Source organism: Dreissena polymorpha, chromosome 2 (genome assembly GCF_020536995.1).
Source record: "Dreissena polymorpha isolate Duluth1 chromosome 2, UMN_Dpol_1.0, whole genome shotgun sequence".
Classification (NCBI taxonomy): Eukaryota; Metazoa; Mollusca; class Bivalvia; order Myida; family Dreissenidae; genus Dreissena; species Dreissena polymorpha.
The window spans coordinates 22,768,451-22,792,314 of NC_068356.1; the positions used below are offsets into that span (position 1 = coordinate 22,768,451).

Here is a 23,864-nt window from a genome sequence, read left to right on the forward strand (position 1 = left end):
ATAATAGGCCGCGATCGAGAAGTTGACGGCCAATCTATTTTTAGTAACGGAAAACCCCTCTTGTGACGTCACACAAAAACCTCATATAAAATTAACGGCTTTGAAGTAGACTAATAAAAATGTTATGACTATTTAATATATATGATAATTATATGCAGCATAACTATTCAATGATAATAAAAAATATTCTTAGGCCTTTTTGTTATACCATGAGGCCTTTTTGGTTCACTTTTGCAGTGGTGCGGGTTTTAGTGCGTACCGGTAGTGACGTTTGACGAAGCGGGTTCAACTCTGGCATTCGAGGGACTGAGACGAAGGTAGAAACATCTATTGCTTTTATCTTGTACGTCGTGTAAATAAATTGGTATTTTAACTTTGAAATATCTTAGTTATATGTGTAGAAACACATTATTGGCGACGAGGGAAGACGTTAATCTAGTGAATTTGCAATTAGGGCTTTTCTGCACCAGGCAAATTTGACAGTCGTTCTTTGGACGTGAACGAAAGTCGAAAAAAAACCACGAGGCACACGAGGTCATCGTTTTGAAGAATACTTCGGGGCTTCTTCGGTTCTGTACCTTTCTTCAACCAGCTGGCTGTCAAGATTTGGGGCATTACTGCACTAGACAGTTCACGGCAAGACACAGTCTTTATTTTTTTACACTTTAATGAATAATAAGCGGCATATTTTGATAAAGCTACTATTAATCCAATAACATACTACTTACTTTTGAGTTACGTAATTTAAAAATTATAGCATCACCCTGGAATAAACATTACCTACTTTCCAATGAATACCAGAAATCACAAGAATGATCGTCGTAATAGTCTTGGATAACCATAAAATAAATTACAACATCTAAAAATTGAAAAGCATTACATTTTCAGCACTTTATGTAGGTTTTTCTTTAAGGGGACGATATTATGGGGAGGGCTGATTATATGAAAGTAAGGGATAAAATCATAAGGGACACTAAAGCCAAATTTTGGGTTAGATTATTACAAGTAAATATTCTTACTGGCGTTACTGTACATGTTTTCATTCAATTTTAATGATTGAAGGCAGTAATTGGTAAAGATAAAGGAAGATCTACAGTACACTCCACGCGTTTTCCCCAAAAAACCTGCGCTCCTTCCGCGGGTCTTTTTCTGCTAGCGAGTGTTCACTCGGCGTTGGAAGAGTGAGGTGAACTCGATAAGACGCTCGGCGTTACGCCGCGTTCTCTAATTCCCGCGGCGTGTATTACTTTAGGCTAGTTGGTAAATGCAGACAATTTCCGTTCTTATCAGTGACCGCCGTGCAACGCCGCGTTAGCAGTGTGCTACTGGGCATGCCAAAAAATATAAACATTGTTATAATAAATTGTTTAAATACTGTAGTACATGTTTAAAAAAAGATAATTGTACAGAAAATTAATACGTATAAAAATTGTTTCTTTATTCACAGGTACGTCTACAATATGAATGAATATAATACATTTGACAAATTAATATTTAAATCATAATACATATACAGGTTTTTTTTGGCCTGATTTTATAGCCGAAATTTCCCAATCCCAAAAAGTATACTTTTTTCCCAAAATGTGGCAAAAAATTCCCAATTTCCAATTTTTTTCTTCTTTTTTTGTGTGAAAGAAGTCTTATGTATTTTATCTCAATTTTAATTAAATTACATCTAACAAAGTATTACATGATTTTGTTCTTTTAATTTGAATGATTATAAAGGGTTATATCAAATTTAGTATTTCCCTAATCAGTGGACTTTTCGTGTGGAAGAAAAGGCTAATGAATTTATTTTCCGTATTTCATGAAAATGCCGATAAATTCCCAATTCCAAAGCCATGGGCTATCTTCCCAAAAAGTGGAAAAAAAACCTGATATAACACAAGAATAAATGTTCTAAAATTTGCAAATGAGAATAATAATTAGTTATCCGAAACACACTACGATTTTTAATTGTTAACACGACGTTTACAAATGCTTCCAATATACAGTCAATTCTAGTCAGTCATCATGTATATTTCCCGACAAAAGCGCGCGAAAATTATGCTGCAATGTACAAGGTCAAGGTACAATGTATACTCCTGCAAAGCGTGCGTGTATTTAATTTTTTATACAAACTTTGTAGCGCAGAGAACATTGAATTTTGTTGATTTCGGTTAAAAGTTTCTAAGGTATTTTTTAACGAAATTATATCGCGAATAAGTTGATATTTCCTCTAGAATAATTTCAAGTTGAACACGAAGAATCTTTATTGTTACGGTATTTTAGTACAGTAATTATTTTAACAGTAATTATACTGTAAACTGATCATCTGGGCGGAACTGGATTTTAAGTGTTTGACGTTATGAAAACATGCAAAGCTTGTCTACTGACCCAGTGTCCGACAAATTTCTTATTTTTCAGGTAGCCCATTGGGCTACAAATAAAAATATTTGGTAGCCCATAAAATTTTCCTACAAAATGATAAGAGGCAGGTTTTCATCTTTATTTTATTTCTTCATTTACATATATATAATATGTATACATACATATACATAAAACAGCAAGTAGTCTGATGTACATGTAGTCAATATCGTAAATTAATGTTACAGAACAGGCACCGTGTACTTAAATGTAAATGTACCAAAGAAAATCATATATTACATGTATGTGCACATGTATGTGTACTTAAATTCGGACAGCACGTTAAGTTGTAAACGTAAATAAAGCGTTTAGATGATCAAAACGATTGACTCGTATGGTGTTAATCGATTCAATTGCCCTTTTTAACATCAAATACCGAGTTTCAAGATATCAAGAGTATTAAAGCATTTATTTACTTGTGTCCGACTTTAAGTACTGTCCGAATTTACGTATTGCATCCGTATGTTACGACACTTGTGTGCAGTCAGTATACAATACAATAATTGTTTCAATAATGAAGGAACTCGTGTTTACATGATATTTTATTAAGAGAAAATGACAATGCCAAATAATTAGCGATATACCCCGGTACTTTAGTTAAAATTCACAACGAAACTTTTAATGGAAATTAAATGATCTCAATGTTGTACCCGCTACGAATTTTTTATTTACAAATAAATACACCCACGCCAATTTTGCACGCTTTTTACCAGGACAAAGAAACTAATTTCTTAAGGGGTGTTGCTGCAGTTTTGATGATTTTTTTCCATCTAATAACTTTTGCTCAAAATTTCAAGTACTACATACAAATACTAAATGAAAAAATGCAATAAAAACATAGGGTCACCGGCTTTGTTTGGATTTTATTCACCATTATATAATATGTACTTTTTCATTAAAACTGAAAAATCTCTAATTGCATAATACTGATTAATAACCTATGAAATTGGAAACATGTAGAGATTATATAAGCTAATATATATCATATACCATTTAAGTAAACCACAAACAACCAACAAAATGGAGAACACAAGTTACATTTTAAGAAATTTAATTTTTATAATTTTTATGTCACCCAAAAACGTCATTTTTTTACTATTTCTACCACAAAAATGGAATTTAAAAAAGTTCTATCTAATGACCTTTTGCGAAACTTCTCAAATATGTTCATCTATGTATTGTTATCATGAAACAAAACAAAAAAAGTAGGGGGTCACCGCACTTTTAACAGAGATTTTTTGTTTTAACTCTCCCTACCGTCTACGTCAAATTTTATAAAAATACATCAATTAGGCAAAAACCTAAGTACTGGTACATAGATTGTAAGAAATATGCTTAAAGATTAGAAATTGTTTTGAATTTTAACTGGGATCACAACAGCTTACCAAAAGACATAAATAAAAATCAATATTTAATCACAAACATAATACAATACAGTATCAAACTCGACCTTAATCATTAATAACTTACATGTACTTGTTCACAAATTTCGGCTTGTTTTGAAGTTTGTGATTAAATGCTTTAAATTGATAAATTTAAACGACATGACTAAAAAGCTCCAGTATAAAACAAGAATGAAATTAAAGAAATAAAAAATAAGTAAAAACAAGTTAACCCCACCTGGGATCGAACCACTGACAATTGAATTATAAAACAATTCGGTCATTTCTGATGATACTGATAACAAAATTATTAAGTTGTGATAATAGCACCATCGGTGTTGCTATAAATATATTCTCCGTTAAATAAACTGCAGCAACACCCTTTAAGGTCATAATACACCAAATAGTTTCCCTATATAATTCAATGTAAAAGCGACAACTTTGAGCGAAAATAAATGCAACATTTTGCACATAGAGACCCCCATAACCATACCTTTTCTTAAAGGCCATTCTAAGCGGAATCGATTTATGCAATAAAAAAGATATGTCATGTACAATGCAAGAAAGAACTTGACACAAATCAAAATCGACTGTTTTTGCAACTTTTTTTTTCGGCCGTTTCTTAGTGGAATGTAACCTTTTCTAGTGCAATGGTTTACTATAGTCTTCAAGTGTATCATATTTCAGGGATTCAGTAGTGAACACCTATTCATGCCCTACCATTATCTCCGCAAGATAACACCTGAATAATGGTAAAAAGTGTAAAACATGCCTTCCTGTCAACTATGATATTTTTTTAGAGAGTACAGCCCTTCATGAAGCGATCATTTAGTGTATTGTAACCTATAAGACAACGTTTACTGTTAACATCGCGAAAAATAAGCACTTCTCGATACTTATAAACCTATTTTCTATGTGCATGCCAATTTTCAGACCGATCTTTCACGTAGAAATGCTTGAAAATGCATTTTATTATAACGCCTGATAAGCCACGTGGCTTTCGCGTTCGGAGCTTTGATTTATAACGGGCGTTCAGGCGTAAAACGATTACCCTAAATAATTACAATCGGTCAAAATACTGGAATATTGTTACAAGCTATGTAGAAAAAGAAGTAAACAACTATTAAAACGTGTTCATGAGCTCTTTCAGCACAAATTGTTGCAATTTGAGATGCTCAAGACGAGTTTTTGTACATTTTTTTTCTTATTTTCCTCTGAAAACGTATTTTTTTCTTAAAAACTCACGATGCTCCTTTAATTCGTGAAACAAACGCATTTATTCCGTGAAATTTGCCAAAACGCATCATATCTCACTAAAAAAATGATGATTTTCTATAAATACAGCACCTTTGTGACTAGGCCTGGTTTTGCGTTTAGGTCATAATACACCAAATAGTTTCCCTATATAATTCAATGTAAAAGCGACAACTTTGAGCGAAAATAAATGCAACATTTTGCACATAGAGACCCCCATAACCATACCTTTTCTTAAAGGCCATTCTAAGCGGAATCGATTTATGCAATAAAAAAGATATGTCATGTACAATGCAAGAAAGAACTTGACACAAATCAAAATCGACTGTTTTTGCAACTTTTTTTTTCGGCCGTTTCTTAGTGGAATGTAACCTTTTCTAGTGCAATGGTTTACTATAGTCTTCAAGTGTATCATATTTCAGGGATTCAGTAGTGAACACCTATTCATGCCCTACCATTATCTCCGCAAGATAACACCTGAATAATGGTAAAAAGTGTAAAACATGCCTTCCTGTCAACTATGATATTTTTTTAGAGAGTACAGCCCTTCATAAAGCGATCATTTAGTGTATTGTAACCTATAAGACAACGTTTACTGTTAACATCGCGAAAAATAAGCACTTCTCGATACTTATAAACCTATTTTCTATGTGCATGCCAATTTTCAGACCGATCTTTCACGTAGAAATGCTTGAAAATGCATTTTATTATAACGCCTGATAAGCCACGTGGCTTTCGCGTTCGGAGCTTTGATTTATAACGGGCGTTCAGGCGTAAAACGATTACCCTAAATAATTACAATCGGTCAAAATACTGGAATATTGTTACAAGCTATGTAGAAAAAGAAGTAAACAACTATTAAAACGTGTTCATGAGCTCTTTCAGCACAAATTGTTGCGATTTGAGATGCTCAAGACGAGTTTTTGTACATTTTTTTTCTTATTTTCCTCTGAAAACGTATTTTTTTCTTAAAAACTCACGATGCTCCTTTAATTCGTGAAACAAACGCATTTATTCCGTGAAATTTGCCAAAACGCATCATATCTCACTAAAAAAATGATGATTTTCTATAAATACAGCACCTTTGTGACTAGGCCTGGTTTTGCGTTTAGGTCATAATACACCAAATAGTTTCCCTATATAATTCAATGTAAAAGCGACAACTTTGAGCGAAAATAAATGCAACATTTTGCACATAGAGACCCCCATAACCATACCTTTTCTTAAAGGCCATTCTAAGCGGAATCGATTTATGCAATAAAAAAGATATGTCATGTACAATGCAAGAAAGAACTTGACACAAATCAAAATCGACTGTTTTTGCAACTTTTTTTTTCGGCCGTTTCTTAGTGGAATGTAACCTTTTCTAGTGCAATGGTTTACTATAGTCTTCAAGTGTATCATATTTCAGGGATTCAGTAGTGAACACCTATTCATGCCCTACCATTATCTCCGCAAGATAACACCTGAATAATGGTAAAAAGTGTAAAACATGCCTTCCTGTCAACTATGATATTTTTTTAGAGAGTACAGCCCTTCATGAAGCGATCATTTAGTGTATTGTAACCTATAAGACAACGTTTACTGTTAACATCGCGAAAAATAAGCACTTCTCGATACTTATAAACCTATTTTCTATGTGCATGCCAATTTTCAGACCGATCTTTCACGTAGAAATGCTTGAAAATGCATTTTATTATAACGCCTGATAAGCCACGTGGCTTTCGCGTTCGGAGCTTTGATTTATAACGGGCGTTCAGGCGTAAAACGATTACCCTAAATAATTACAATCGGTCAAAATACTGGAATATTGTTACAAGCTATGTAGAAAAAGAAGTAAACAACTATTAAAACGTGTTCATGAGCTCTTTCAGCACAAATTGTTGCGATTTGAGATGCTCAAGACGAGTTTTTGTACATTTTTTTTCTTATTTTCCTCTGAAAACGTATTTTTTTCTTAAAAACTCACGATGCTCCTTTAATTCGTGAAACAAACGCATTTATTCCGTGAAATTTGCCAAAACGCATCATATCTCACTAAAAAAATGATGATTTTCTATAAATACAGCACCTTTGTGACTAGGCCTGGTTTTGCGTTTAAGACAACGTTTACTGTTAACATCGCGAAAAATAAGCACTTCTCGATACTTATAAACCTATTTTCTATGTGCATGCCAATTTTCAGACCGATCTTTCACGTAGAAATGCTTGAAAATGCATTTTATTATAACGCCTGATAAGCCACGTGGCTTTCGCGTTCGGAGCTTTGATTTATAACGGGCGTTCAGGCGTAAAACGATTACCCTAAATAATTACAATCGGTCAAAATACTGGAATATTGTTACAAGCTATGTAGAAAAAGAAGTAAACAACTATTAAAACGTGTTCATGAGCTCTTTCAGCACAAATTGTTGCGATTTGAGATGCTCAAGACGAGTTTTTGTACATTTTTTTTCTTATTTTCCTCTGAAAACGTATTTTTTTCTTAAAAACTCACGATGCTCCTTTAATTCGTGAAACAAACGCATTTATTCCGTGAAATTTGCCAAAACGCATCATATCTCACTAAAAAAATGATGATTTTCTATAAATACAGCACCTTTGTGACTAGGCCTGGTTTTGCGTTTAGGTCATAATACACCAAATAGTTTCCCTATATAATTCAATGTAAAAGCGACAACTTTGAGCGAAAATAAATGCAACATTTTGCACATAGAGACCCCCATAACCATACCTTTTCTTAAAGGCCATTCTAAGCGGAATCGATTTATGCAATAAAAAAGATATGTCATGTACAATGCAAGAAAGAACTTGACACAAATCAAAATCGACTGTTTTTGCAACTTTTTTTTTCGGCCGTTTCTTAGTGGAATGTAACCTTTTCTAGTGCAATGGTTTACTATAGTCTTCAAGTGTATCATATTTCAGGGATTCAGTAGTGAACACCTATTCATGCCCTACCATTATCTCCGCAAGATAACACCTGAATAATGGTAAAAAGTGTAAAACATGCCTTCCTGTCAACTATGATATTTTTTTAGAGAGTACAGCCCTTCATGAAGCGATCATTTAGTGTATTGTAACCTTAAATGTAGAATTTTGTAACCTAAAATAGCTGTACACAACACGTGCAAACCGTGGCAGGTTATTTACGCATGTTGCAATACAACGGTCCTGATTGGGAGCTTATTTCATCATATCTTTAAATAGAACCATATGCCGAAATTCATTTGACACTTTAGACAATTTCAAACGTTTGTGTTTATGACTCTTATTGTCTATATAACCCACCCATAATTTGGTTTAAAAATATAAATCGGGTATATAAGGGATTATTGCTAAACAGTCGATTAATCCAATTATTAATTGACAATGCAAACTAATTAGCAGGTGTTAACCGCGTTCACAAAGTTGTCATTAATATTCATTTTCGGTTTTGTTACCGTTTGGAAGAATCCGCTATTGTTTTGATTTATTTAATGTTTGGCGTCCTTCGATATTTAACGACATCAAAAACGTTGTCGCTATTACTCATTGTTGTGGTAAACAAAGAATTCCAAACTGCGAAATGATGTTGCATCATGTGCGCCAACTATCCAACCGGCTCTCTTGATATTATTAGCAGACGACAAATGTTGATTCTGGTTGGATGATTAAAATACACTGTTACTGTTTAAGACATTACCGCAAGTGATCGGTGACTGATTAGATAATTGATTGCACTTTGTTATCGGATTATAAGCAATACACAGTGTACAAACACATGGTCAGCGTGTTTATTCTACGTATGTCTGTCAATTAACCGGGCTACCGCTCTTATAGATTTATTGTAGCCCGGCGGGCGTCAGCTGGAAAATTTCAGTAGCCCGATGAAAAATTTCGGTAGCCCCAGGGCTCCGGGCAATGGATTTGTCGGACACTGACTGACCTATTGTGTAGACTGCTGTCTGCGGTGTTTTGACAAAAGGGATTAACATGTGTGAATGTCACTCTGCCGATTTGGTCCATAATTACTGGTAAACATTGTTTTGAATGTCGACGCAACAAGAATACAACTGTGAATATTAAATGCAACTATCAACTCAATAGTTACCACCTTCTTTAAGCAATCAATGGAATAACCTACCTACAAAGGGAAAATAAATGCATTAGCGAGCAGAGAATTGACTTTGTTCCGACAATTAAAACCATTCCTTATGCATTCGTTGAATGTGTTTACTTGAGTAAGTTATGCCTTAAGACAGGAAGCGGCTTTTCTTTGATTACGTCAAACTGTCAATTCACACAGATTTGCAAGATTTTAGGGTCCTTGGTAATTTGTTGACATGTTCAGTATAGAAAATCACCTGCTAACATGAAAACTTTGGATTAAATTATCAAAATAAAAACAATGTTGCAAACTGTGTTTATATTGGTAAGTATTAGTTAAAAGACGACGTTTTGTGTGTCGTAAATCAACAAGTTTTCTATACAACAACAACTACTTCCACAACCACGTTGGGATCGATCTATCTTGGTTGTTTTTTTTTTATTGTAAATATTAGACTACATGTACATGTATGTACTTGTAATGTAATTTTATTTAAAAATCAGGAAGTCAAACAAAATTAAATTGATCGTTATCTTGTAAGACACGGAGTTTCCCCCGTGTTGCCAACGCCGAGGGCCGCCGCGTCGGCTTATCAGTTTTGCCACGTCCAAAATCATGCAAACGTCGCGTATAGCGGGATTTTCTCAATTTCCCTCCAGGTCAATCCCCGCTGAGTATGGAGGGAAATTGGGGAAAACGCGTGGAGTGTACTGTAGCACCAAACCTCTGTTTTAGTAATTATTTCAATTCTTTGTTTGGTTTAATTATGGATTGATGTACCTGTACTTGTCAGTTGACGAACAGACAGACAGCCAAGTTACCATTACAGTTTTACGGTCTGGACAATTCGCAATGTTTTGGTAATATTTGATTGAAAAAGTCCTGGTTTATGATATTTTAATAGAAAAAGACAAGAGTATTCTGTTTAAAATAGTCAGTCACACGTTTAGGCAGGGGTGGCGAAATCAAATGTCCGAGTTGCCCGAGTCGTACATTTGCTTGTTCTGGGCAACTGATTTTTTTCAATTAAGTTGTCCGTGGACAACCAGTCGAGGAATAAAAAAAACAACATTGTATTAAAGCCTTATTTAAGTTTTACAAAACCGGATATTGACACGCGATTACATTGTCAGTGCTATTTGGGGTGCAATCAAGCTAAAATACGGGCACTCTCCTGCGCAGTGATCTCCCTTATTCTATAAGAGACCGGGAGCATGCTGCATTTTTTAACATTTGGCCCGACTGTTAGACAGTGTACATACTGGTTTCTTTATTTTTACAATCGGACGGAAATAAAAGTATCAAACTAAGATAATCAAAACACTTTCTACATGTTCCTTGTTATGTCAGACAACTTTAACGGTAAAGATGGAAGAGGTCCACATATTGGCCTAGTTTATGAGTAAAATACAAACTCAAATACTTTTGTGGGAGCATTTAAAATACTCAAGCAAAAGTCTTTGATTTTGTATAATATATTTTTTTATACATGGACATGCAGAAAACATTTATTAGTAATAAAGAACATTACTCTTTTTTACATACAAATGCATTTTAAAATGGCTGATAAAATAATCCGTATTGGGGCACTGTTGGTCCAACTGATAACTGCACAAAGTGCGTATGCCAATTTTTATGATGATTTTTTTCACTCATCAAAAGTATAATTATGTGTAACACATGTTTAAATAACACTAGCTTTGCAAGATTAAATGTTTTATGAAGACTTAATGTTGTTTATAATAAACTGCTATAATGACTGTACCATGGATATACAACTATAACTAAAACAAGCAAATTATACTCATTTTGATTTATTCCACATTATTTTACATTAATCAATAAATGCGTTTATAATTTATATAAACTTTAACGGACAAGTGTATTTCAGCAACGGACAAGTTAAACTTCCTAAATGGTTGTCCGTGGACAAGTATATTTTTTTTAGATTTAGCCACCCCTGTTAGGTGTATTTAACAGACTGTATTTGGGTAAATTGCTGTTGGAAATAATCAGATCGAATTGTTTTATGGAATATAAACAGCTGATTATTTCGCATCCTAGTTTATAACCCCTGAATTCCATTGTGGGTTAATTTTGCCATATTAAGAATATTAATTTGGCTTCTCTGGTTTACTGACAGTTTTTTCGTCTGAGTTAGGACACAAACTGTGTATATAGAAATATTTTTTATTTAATTTTTGTAAGCATTAAGAAAGAATCTTAATAGAGCCATTATTGACATAAAGAGGGCACAATTCCATTACAGGCTATTGTTGATATTTGTGTGATCGCATTTTGTCTGTCGTAGGTCGTCCGTCGTACCATGTGCATTTCCAAATCCCTGTGTGATTGCATTTTGTCCGTCGTACTTCGTCTGTCGTACATTGTGCGTTTACAAATCTATGGTGGGCCATTGAGACCATATAAAACTTGACAAATCTATGGTGGGCCATTGATGCCATAGTAAGACTTTGCAAACCTATGGTGGGCAATTAATGCCATATTGATACTTAACATCTCTATGGTGGGCCATTGAGACCATATAAGACTTGACAAATCTATGGTGGGCCATTGATACCATAGTTAGACTTTGCAAATTTATGGTGGGCAATTTATGCCATATTGATACTTAACATCTTTATGGTGGACCATTGAGACCATACAAGACTACAAATCTATGGTGGGCTATTGATTTCATCATAAGACTTTACAAGTCTATGGTGGGCAATTAAAGTCATAGTGAGACTTTACAAATCTATGGTGGGCTATTGAAGTCATCATAAGACTTTACAACTCTATTGTGGGCAATTAAAGTCATAGTGAGACTTAACAAATCTAAGGTGGGTTATTGTTGTCAACATAAGATTTTTCAAATCTATGGTGGGCTATTGATGTAATATTAAGACTTACAAATCTATGGTGGGCAATTTGTGTCATATATTTATTGGCATTCGAGGGACTGAGACGAAGCCAGAAACATCGATTGCTTTTATCTTGTGCATCGTGTAAATAAATTGGTATTTTGACTTTGAATTGTCTCAGTTATATGTGTAGAAACACATTAGTATGTAATAAAAAACGGTTGCAATGCATTGTTTTCTTTGTATTTCGTTAGAGGTTTGAACCATAGGCGCTCGATGTCAATGACAATGTTTTTTTAGTTTATTGAATTTTTTTAGTTTTAATGCATACACATACTAAAATAATAAAAATCTTCCAACAAAACATAGTTCGACTATGTATGTATAGATATTGACAAGATTAATCACTCGCCATTTTCTAAAGCAACGGAAGTGCGTCATTATTAATAATTTAGGTTCATGTAAAGTGTAAAAAGGCTTATTTTTCACATAGGAATAGTTCAATAAATATAATGGCAAATAATTCAATTTATATGTCAATAGGCTTGTACATGTAAATACTTGTAGAACAGATCAGTAAATGCTAATAAAAAAAATATGCAAAATGTTGCTTTTGATAAATATACAGCGCATGCATGAAATTATCAAAATAACAAACGGAGTTAAATTGAACAAATTCCTTTGGTCAAAATATTGTATACACTTAATGTTAGGTACTACAAATGAAAAGTCCACACAACACACACCAACAATCCTAAAATATCCAAAAGAAAAACATCAAAGAATGTCAAAAGTTAACTAAATAATTGGGAACTACTTTTAGTATGGTGGACTTCTCAGTGAACCTTTATTGTCAAATTTACTTATTTACTCGCAATACAGTACTCATTATAGTCACAAAATGACACAAATACAAAAAAATAAACTATATTACCAAAAGGCATAAACGTGCAATGTTAATTTGAAATATATGAGACTCGGAGAGACGACTAATTTGCTGCCTTAAAACAAATTACACCATGTCTATGTCACTGCTCGAACACCATACCTGTTCGTCAAACACGTGGGGCATAAAACATCCGGTTTAAAGGAAGTCTACATAACAATATTTTAATTAACAATCTAGGCATAATATTTATGGGATCGGAAAAATGAATTATACAAATGTTGGGCACACGTACATATTAAACCAAGTGAACACTTACCTTTCTATAAAAACCTTGTCATCGATCAAAAAATGCATTTGTTATTGTCTTGTCATGTTTACCTGTTCAGCTAGCCATTATTTGCCGGAAGTATATTCGAAAAATATTTCTTTTGTTATTTCAATTTCAACAATTTATAAAATATTACCGATCCATTTGTTCTTAAGTTTATATAATTTGTTTATGAGACATTTTCAAGTTATCTAATCAAATTAATATAATATGTAAGCAATATTTAATAAATTCATTAATGCGGATCAATACAAACTGCTGACAAAGATGGACGACAGATGAAATTAAATAGGGAGGAGACTTAAATGTATCAAGATTCTATTGAATTAGTGAATTTCACGTAAGCGTCATTGTTATGGAGATAATAGGAAAATGATATAGTTTCATGAAATATATTTCATAACATCATAACTCCTCTTGATCGCATGCTATGCAATCGGAAACTTAGACTTTTTCCAAAATCTATAAATAGCAACTCGTGGTATAAACATGTTCATTTTGAAATTCGCATAGTGTCGTGGGGCTTTATTGACACAATTCAATGGTAGTAGTACCTTAAATATAACTGGCCAATACTGTTGGTGGTTTTATTTGGTTCATGTGTGTACTTTTTAATGGATTTGAGAATTTGCCATATATTGGATAATTTTTGCTAATAATGACATTTTAACTAAGATATGTGATTTTTTCTTGAAAATGTATACATATGTAGAAATAATATATAATAATTTAAACCATATGTAAATTTCATTTATTTATTTTGGGTATTACTGATCATTTTTATATTTTTAAATTTCTTCAATGTGGGGTCATTTTGGCACTTAACATGAGCCTTAAATCGCTGTCGCCCCGCTCGCTTATTGATATGCGGGCGCAGGCCGGGAACCTCGCTCTTTATACACAATAACAGCCACTTAAGACTGTGGGCGCCAGATTTGTTTTTTGACGTGCTTTTTTTTCTGGAAATCTCCAAGGCAGACGAATTGGTAAGGAATGATTCATGTGTATGCAATTTACAATATCTTTTGTTGATTGCCCCATTAATTGAGAGAAACAATAGTTACAGGGATTTATCACATCTTCTGTGGATGTTTCTGTTGAAACTGAAAGAAGATAGAGAAAGAGCGAGGTTCCCGGCCTGCTCGCGCATTTCAATAAGCGAGCGATTTAATTATGCATAATGACGCACTTCCCTTGCTTTAGAAAATGGCAAGTGATTTACCTTGTCAATATCTATGTACATAGCCCAACTATCTTTTTTTTTTAAGAAGACGTTTTGTCGGAAGATTTTTATTAATTAAGTATGTGTATGCATTATAATAAACAACAGGTAACTAAAAAATAAATTAATTAAAAAAAAAAATTGTCATTGACATCGAGCGCCTATGGTTTGCACATTTTTAATGTTCGAATCACATGATTTCGGGAATGGCAGCAAATTAATAAATTCACTTTTAGAAAGCAACTTATACACTCAGTTGAAACACCATAATATCTGTTTGCATGCTCGAATTTACAGCACTGGCAGGTTAAAAGAGGAGAGACTGAAGTGAAAGAGAAAGGGACTCAACTCCATAAATTGGTAAGAATTGTAGAAATTGTATCAATGTGTTGAATGATATATTTTAATCTCATTATTATGCCCCCCTTTGAAGAAGAGGGGGTGTAATGTTTTGCACATGACGGTCCGTCAGTATGTCCGTCCACCTGATGGTTTCCGGATGATAAATCAAGAACGCTTAGGCCTAGGATCATGAAACTTCATAGGTACATTGATCATGACTCGCAGATGACCCCATTGATTTTTAGGTCAAAGGTCAAGGTCACGGTGACCCAAAATAGTAAAATGGTTTCCGGATGATAACTCAAGAACACTTATGCCTAGGATCATGAAACTTCATAGGTACATTGATCATGAAACTTCATAGGTACATTGATCATGACACGCAGATGACACCTATTGACTTTCAGGTCACTAGGTCAAAGGTCACGGTGACTTGACACAGTAAAATGGTTTCCGGATGATAACTCAAGAAAGCTTATGCCTAGGATCACGAAACTTCAAAGGTACATTGATCATGACAAGCAGATGACCCCTATTGATTTTCAGGTCACTAGGTCACAGTGCCAAAGAACGTATTCACACAATGGCTGCCACTACAACTGACAGCCCATATGAGGGGCATGCATGTTTTACAAACAGCCCTTGTTTATAAGGTTTTTGATGCTGCATTTTGTGTATTTATGATTATTGTTGTCATTGTTGTACCTAAATCTTATATGAGTAGTTGAGTCAAATAAAATAAATGTTAAGGCCACTAGAACAGAACTATTGTTTAATTGTTTAGTATTTTATTGTTTTATATATTTCAGATCCTGATTTATACTGTAGGATTAACTGCTATTTGAATTCTCGTCTGCATGTTTTTCATTATGGACTGAAAAGCATTGCTACATTATTAAAAGAAGTGAACTGTGAACTATCTTATTTATGATGTCTTGTTTATTGGGATACAACACAGCCATAACCATCCGGTTTACAGTATTATAGACTATTTTAACAGAATTATACTTTAACTACATGTACTTTCACATGTAAAACTTCATACACTAGAAGATCTAAATTGGCAACACGTTCATTGTCTAATGTTGTGAAACGTTGGCCTATGGTTGAAAAGTTTTTTTGCATATCTTGTGTTTGAATTTATCTGTGTTTCAGTGTTAATTTTAACGTCTAAGGTTGATAAACTTTTGGAACTAGCTTTATTTTTTTCATATTTCACAAGAAATAAACTTGGAACGATTTGAACAAAAAGGTTTTAACATTATAAACAGTAACAAAATGGCAACAGGTTCATTGTCTTCGGTTCCAAAACGTTTGCGTATGGTTGAAGACTTTTCTTGCACACGTTGTTTAGAGCAGAATCTTACGGAATCTGCAGACATTTATTGTGAAAAATGTGAAGGGTTTTATTGTAAAAAATGTGTTATCCTGCATAGTCAATTTCTTACAAAACATATGACATGTGGAAGGGAGGATATTAGGAAATGGCCAGTTTCTAAGGCAGTGGAAGATTTTCTCAGGAAGTGTGAGGTGCATGAGGATGAAACACTGACACAGTTTTGCCATTACCACAGTCAGCTGTGCTGCTCTGCATGTGTTGGAACAATTCACAGGTATCTCACACATTTATATTCCTTTAGCTATTAATAATTAACAGCGCTTTCGCTAGCTTTTAAAAGTTGGAAGTCCTGACTTCCAAACCATAAATCTTGGACGTCCCAAACATAAATTTTGAAGTCCCACTTTTACTTCATAATTTTAATAGACCTTACCGATTGTGATTTTGATGGATACAAACATGCTCCTTAAATCTGTAACAGTCCTTCCCAAAATTATAATTAATTGCCGGCAATGAGGTCCTATACTCATGCAGCCATTTCCGGCCCAGACTGATTATTTCAGGCCCAAAAAGTAAAAAATGACGACGAAAGACGAAGATGACATTTTTAACATTGTAATTTGCATTGCAGACGCAGCAAATATCTTCGGATACCGTATATGCATGTACGTCATTCAAGAAATGCAACCAATAAAAAAATGTTTTTCATGATTGGAGTATTCATAAATAACTCTGTAAATTCCTTACTTTTGCCTTGTAACTTTTCTGGAAAAAGCTTGTTGAATTCCATATTTCGCCACAATTTTATTACCGGACATGAGGTCCGGCAATATTAGAATCATTACCGGATTTTCCATATTATTATCGGAAAAATCCGAGGACCGACGGTATTTCGGAATGTAGCTGTAAATACACATATACTATTGATAGATGAATATGTCAAAGAATTTCATAAACTCAAATGTCCGCCATTTTACACGAGTGCATTTACAAATTTATTTATGGGATGGGGGAATTCCCATTGAACATGTGTGAATCAGGTGACGCAATTTGAGAGCATCGAGGACAGTGAATTTTTTTAACCGTGAGTCCTGCGTCCTGGACTCACAAAAATATCTGGGGATGCAAAGTTTTGAGTCAGGGAGTCCCAAAAATGCATAGAATTTTCAGAAAAAAATAATAAAGTTTAATACTTGGGCTCGTAGTAGCAGCGGTTTTCAGCCTTATATATCAGGAGCCTATTAAAGGCCCCTTCCCAATTGAAAATTTCATTAGAATCATGCAGTTTTCCAAAGATCCTTACTTACACCAGCTTTTTCATTTCCCAAAGCAGTAATTTTAGCGAGAATTCTTCCCAAAATCCATAGGTAAGGGCCTCTTTCCAATGAAGCGAGGAAAACCCCTGACTCGTTTTTTCGATTCAGGGAGTCGTAGATTTGCAGGTTATGCAGTCCCAGGACTCGGATAAGAAAAATTGTAAAAAATCACTTCGAGGACCAATCATGAGGGATTTCAATAGATTTTAAAAACCAGCAGTCAATGACCCCAGGGCTGAAATTTTGAGGAATCAAATTGAAAAATACTGGGGTCAATTTTGAAGCGCGTTTATTGTGTTTTTGTCTGTATTATTCATTTTTTTTTAATAAAAATATGCTCTAAGAGCAACACAATATCTTAAAAAGTTACGCTGTTTTATTAAATTAAAATAAAAAAATACCATGATAAATAACACAACATATTTTAATGAATTGGTACACAAAGATAAGGACACAATATCAATAATTTGTGTGAACAATATCGACTTTTCAAAAACAAAACATGTTCATTTTACAACTTTTTATTATTTCTATCACTAAACTATGTTTATTTGTAAAAACAATAAATGCTCATTAAATCTACTTCATCATAACACATTTAAGTCTTTAACACATTTAAGTAATTTAAGAATTAAGATATGTACCAGTAGCACCGTTCCATCACATATTTATCCTTATTATATTATCATCATCCCTATGATAGCTTTTGTACAAAAACACAATCTTAATGCATGGAACATCTTGTATATCTATTATTGTTTATCCGATTACTATACATGTCCAAAATATATACACTTAAGAATGCCTTACCAGTAGTAGTTTAACTTTAATTATCCAAATTTTCCTTGTTGTTATCTGGTTTAACAAACCTAATCAAATGTTTGTTACATCCAGTTAATGCTTTCTCCATTATTGAATCACCATTACTTGTAATTTGAATCGCCATTTTTAAATTGAATGCGGGTTCAATAATAATTTACAATACGTCCGCCATTTACTATGTCGAAGGTCATGACGTAGCAATTTAATTCTACTCGGATAATTTATGTATCTCATCGAGGAAATGTGTTTTCTAAATGTTTATGTGTAGTATTATGACTTGTTACATGTGTATAAAATAAAAAATGAACTGTGATTCCAGTTTATATAATATGGGCGTTACTCGTAATTATTGGTGGATTAGCAACTTTCAGGTGACTAGGTCAAAGGTCAAGGTCACGGTGACCCGAAATAGTAAAATGGTTTCTGGATGAGAACTCAAGAACGCTTATGCCTAGGATCATAGGTACATTGATTATGACAGATGGCAGATGACCCTTTTTGATTTTCAGGTCACTAGGTCAAAGATCAAGTCAGTGACCTGAAGTAGTAAAATGGTTTCTAACGTAATCACACAATGGCTGCCACTGCAAATGACAGCCCATTTGGGGGCATGTGTGTTTTACAAACAGCCCTTGTTAGGATTTTATCAGTCAATAGTGTGTATGCCCCGGCCTTGATTGATGTGTGAGGTATATACAAATGTATTGATTGACCAATCCGTCCATTTGTACTTTACTTCACATTTGCCTTAAGTGGCAATTATATTTTTCACTAATGCTTATTTCTGGATTTATCCTTATTGTCATTATTCAAGATTTTGGCATTGCATTTAAACCACTTCTGGGACATTCATCAACAATCTTTGACCAATACAACATGGGTGAAATTTTAAGACATTCGTACCCAAAAAAAAAAAGAACAAAGAGGAAAAAATGATCAAAGTTTAAAAAAAAAATAGAATAGATTAATTACAGTACAGCCAACGTGGAACAAACATTATTTTGTGTATTGCCCAATGCAATGCCCAACAAGTCGATGCCGAGTCGGCCGTTGAAGCATTTCGCAGCGAAGCTTCGCATCTTTCCGCCGAGACATGCCGAGGCAAGCCGCGATCCGCGACATGACGCCGAGTCCGGCATGCACATCTTCAAATCAAAATCTTTTTTAAATGATTAGTTAGTCAAAGAAATTTAAAAGAACAATTATAATTATATTTAAAATCATAATTAAGTTAATGCGCACAGATTCAAAATAGATTAATTAGTTAATAAAAAAACATGCTGTTGTTTGTTTTTAGTGATTGCATTCCCATTTCTAAAGAAATTGCTGTCATCCGGATATAAATAATTATTATTTTAAAAGAATGGAAATAAAAAAAATGGAATTAATTAAAACAAAATACGATTATCATAGGCATGTATTAATAAAATTCCAATAATCATTTGCCATTGTCATTTATAGAATCGGCTTAAGTACTTTAAGTTACTTTGTGTGCGTTTATTGCACTGTATGATTATTGTCTTTATATTAAAACGATCAACAGACATATTTGTTTTGGGTTTAATTTTTACGACAACATGTATTAGCATATAAGCACATTTAATGTGGCTGGCCAAGTTAGTTTGTTTCCTGCCCGTAGTGTATGTATTTCACACATAAATGTCACGTAATTATGTCTTGGCACATACGAGTGGTCAAGAATCCAGCAGTTGGTTGATTTATAATTGCTTGTTGATTTTGCTATTATATTTTAGCTGAGACAATTAGCAGTTTGAAGCCACAACAATAACCAACACTTAATTGTTGTTTTGTTAATTATCAGCTTATTATAACTATTGTTTGACTATGTGTATATAAATTAGTTTCATTTTGTTTATATTATACAGTTGATATCGCTAATCAGTACCCGATAATCCCGTATATTCCAGTTTTAAAGGAAATTCCGGTAAATATTTACGATAAAAGTGCTCAAGACACACACACATTCGCAATTATCTTAAGTATCAAGTACATTTTGGCGTTTGTTACCATTTAAAGATGTGATGAAATAATGACCAATCGGGGCGTTTTTTTTCCCCATTGAACACGCATAAATCGCCTGACGTGATGAATGTTTTTATACAACACAAATAAACACCCAAACTTTCCATGCCACGTTGTACATGTTTGCATAATTTTCGCGCGCTTTTTATGGAGACAAAGGATATTTTAGCACTGTTTATTTGACGCTAGAATTTATTAATGTAGCATTAGCATTAAAATTCGAAAGCGTGTTACGGATTACAAATTTAAGAAAGCTCATTTCAGAATCAAATGAAACATTAACATTGTGCGTAATTTATTCAACGATAATTTGTTAAAGCGCACTTAGTGCCATATCGCTTATTAAAACGTAAAAATAATTAATATGAAAGTAGCATAAATCTAGGTTTCTATGCTACACAAATGTACATGTAGGTGTATATCTTTTCACTCAATCTGCCGCGTATGTATGCGGCGGATTTACTCCGTGAAAGTAGGCGAGGTTAAAACAGACTGTGTCGTTGCGCAGATTGATGCCAAGTGCCTCAGCAATACGCCCGTGAACACTCGACACGCCCGCCGCAAACTAAATTTTGGGCCGTGGTGTAGCCGCAGATTATGTTTGTTCCGCGTTGGCTGTAATGTAGATCAAGCATCTAAAAAAAATGAAACCACTTCTGTCATATTAACATAGTATAATTTAAAAACTGTAAACTGTAAGGGGGTGCTCAACACAACACTTCTACAGACAAATATTGTATGAAATAAATATTATTTATTACCAAAATAGTTTTTTTTAGAGTTGGTCAATGTTAATTTGGAGTAGACAGATAATACTAATAGTATTACTATACACAAATTGGTTTCATACATTAAAACAATTGTTTCACAAAGTACATAGCATAAAGGGATATGCTATATGCTTTTCAACACATGTCAATTGTTTAAGCATAATATTTTTTCGGGTCAGGTAAAAAAAGCCTTCAAAGTGCTAACTGTAAAAGTTGTATGGCCATAATTGGTATATAAGTTGCGATTGAAATTTTGCTGATGACAAGTGTTATTGTGTATTATGTTCGAATGCTTTTACAAACATATTACACTATGCGTCCCGCGATTTTTGCCTAAATCACCGACACTCGGTGGTCATTATTTATTTTGGGTGAAAAATTATCGCGATCTCGCGCGTTTCATCACGCTAGGTCGAGCATGATCACCGTGTATGCATAAATATCATCTCCGCGGTGATTCACCGCGATTCACCCCGTTCACGGTCAACGCAGTGAAGAACGATTTTCCTACGTTACATGTACATGTCTAATCTTCACAAAGATTATAGCAATATGGGATTATTAGCATTGTTGGCAGATATAAAAGAGTAGCCTTTTTAAAATTTCAACATGTATTTCACACCCATGTCCCTGACAGGTTATTTTTTACTTTTTAAATGCTGCGTATAAAACAAAACAGTGTTCGCACCTAGCTGTATGATGCCGCAACTGGAGGAGTGATAATTGCGTTATTGGTTATGCAATTAACAGTTTGAAGCCATTGAGAACTCATAACTGATTGTATAAATGTAATCGTCGTATTTTCTCCGAGTCTCTCGATTCCCCGATACATACGTTTCAACTGTCTCAATCACATTCATGCAACTTCTTCCGTCTTTATCCATTGCTCGATAATCCCACGTATGCCCTATTTCCATTTTAAAAGCGAATTCTGGTTAATATTGATGATAAGAGTCCTAAAGAATGTCATACACACTGTATTGTAACCGTTGCGCTGTTTCAGTTCCTTCATTATTGAAACAATTATTGTATTGTATACTGACTACACACTATCTAACATTTAAGGATCATCAACACGGGCCCAAGCAACTTGCATGGACCATAATACACAGTCCTATGGTTACATTTAGTAGCACACGTGGTCAGAAACTAACAAGTTCGAGTAATAAAGCAAAGAGATTATTATCTGAAAAATTGCATGGGGTCTGAAATGAAACAGAATGCCACCAAATCAAATGATTCACCGCCTAATTTTAAGTGTAACAAACTATGTTTGAAACATTTAAAATAACGATAATTCCGAATGATCACAGCTTCCATTTTCAAAAGTATAGGCTGTTCAACATTGCTCGAGAAATTATAAAGACAAACGCTTAGTAATGTTCCATTAAATGAATTTTACAGGCTTCTATTTTATTAAATAGATCTAGCGGCCCAATGGTGATTGGAGAAGCGTACATCACCTGAAGCAATGTGTAAATTTAAATTTAGATGCACATGTAAGTCATTTTATGAAAATCAGGACGAAGTGAAAGTATAAATTTTACAAATAAACCAACATTTGATTTTATTCAAATGGTCGACATTATTTAAATTCGTGTCGTCTGTGTATTTGAGCAACTCTTAAGCAAATAGATATGGTTTATTTCGACGTTTAAAGCAAGTCTCGTTTCCGATATTAAACTATAAAAATTTCTTCGGTATGGTTACTGACCTACACAATCATTGACAGATGACATCCGATGGTAATTGTATGAAGTATGCAGAGAAACTGACGAAATGTTAAAACAATCGTGTAGAAGTAAAAATATCAGGTTATTATCTGTACCTGTTTCGTTCGGAGTGAATACTCGTTGTGGCTGCGGAGAAACTTAAGAACAAAAGAATCTGTAGCCGCGAACTTTGTTGGTTTTGCGTGAGCCGTACTGTACAATTGTTATTTCAACAAATAAAGATATTGTTTGTAAATCAGGATTTGACATTCAGCAAGCACGCTGTTTACTTTCATATTGGAATACATTTTCGCGATCTAATGTGATCGTCAATAGTGATGACATTAGTTAATAAATTGAAATTTAAATCTAGTAGTCACTGCGAATCAAGGCGATTTGCGGTGTTTTCGCAATGATTCTACAGCTGATCTTTATCGCCAGATGGTCGCAGTGAAATCACCGTCAATCAACCACAGAGTGGATTCACCGCAATTTGCGGCGAATCACTGCGATTTGCCACGCTGGCCCATACGCGGTGGTGGGTGATTTAGGCAAAAATCGCGGGGCGCGTAGTGTACGCTTATATCTTGCTTATTTTGTGAAAACTTTCAAAATATTCTTGTCCTTAACTGTTGGACCAAGGGCTACCACATTTCGTATGTAGTGAGATATAGTAGTCCTCTACAAAGTTTGCTCAAATTATGCCCCTGGGGTTAAATTTGACCTAGCCCAGGGGTCACAAAAGTGTACATTTGCTTAAATAGGGCCTATATTTAAGTATTTGCACACACCAAGAATATTTTCAGCCTTTTTCAGCAGTGGAGCGACACAGGGCCATCATGGCCCTCTTGTACTTGTTTGTTAACTTGCAGAAAATGCACTTTTTGAAAAAAAAATGAATGAATTTGCCTTTCTTTTTGGAAATTTTCAGACAGCAATTTGGAATTTCGTAGTTTTTCTTCAATTGGGAAAGTATACCTTTTACAGGTACTTTATAAAGAAGAAAAAAAAATCGCTGGGTTGCATGTCATAAGCCGCTTATCACAGGCTAGAGTGTTAATACTTAGACTATATTTAGAAATAGA

The 23,864-nt window shown here is 34.0% G+C and overlaps 1 protein-coding gene across 1 annotated transcript in view; it reads left to right on the top strand.

Moving 5' to 3' along the window:
- The first annotated feature begins 235 nt into the window (after window positions 1–235).
- The window catches only part of LOC127869586 (uncharacterized), a 28,517-nt gene continuing 4,888 nt past the window's right edge, over window positions 236–23,864 (top strand). Inside the window, exons 1-3 of the mRNA XM_052412241.1 lie at window positions 236–317; window positions 14,733–14,795; window positions 15,933–16,390. Coding sequence (XP_052268201.1) covers window positions 16,056–16,390 — 335 coding nt within the window. The 5' untranslated portion in view covers window positions 236–317; window positions 14,733–14,795; window positions 15,933–16,055. The remainder of the gene's footprint in view (window positions 318–14,732; window positions 14,796–15,932; window positions 16,391–23,864) is intronic.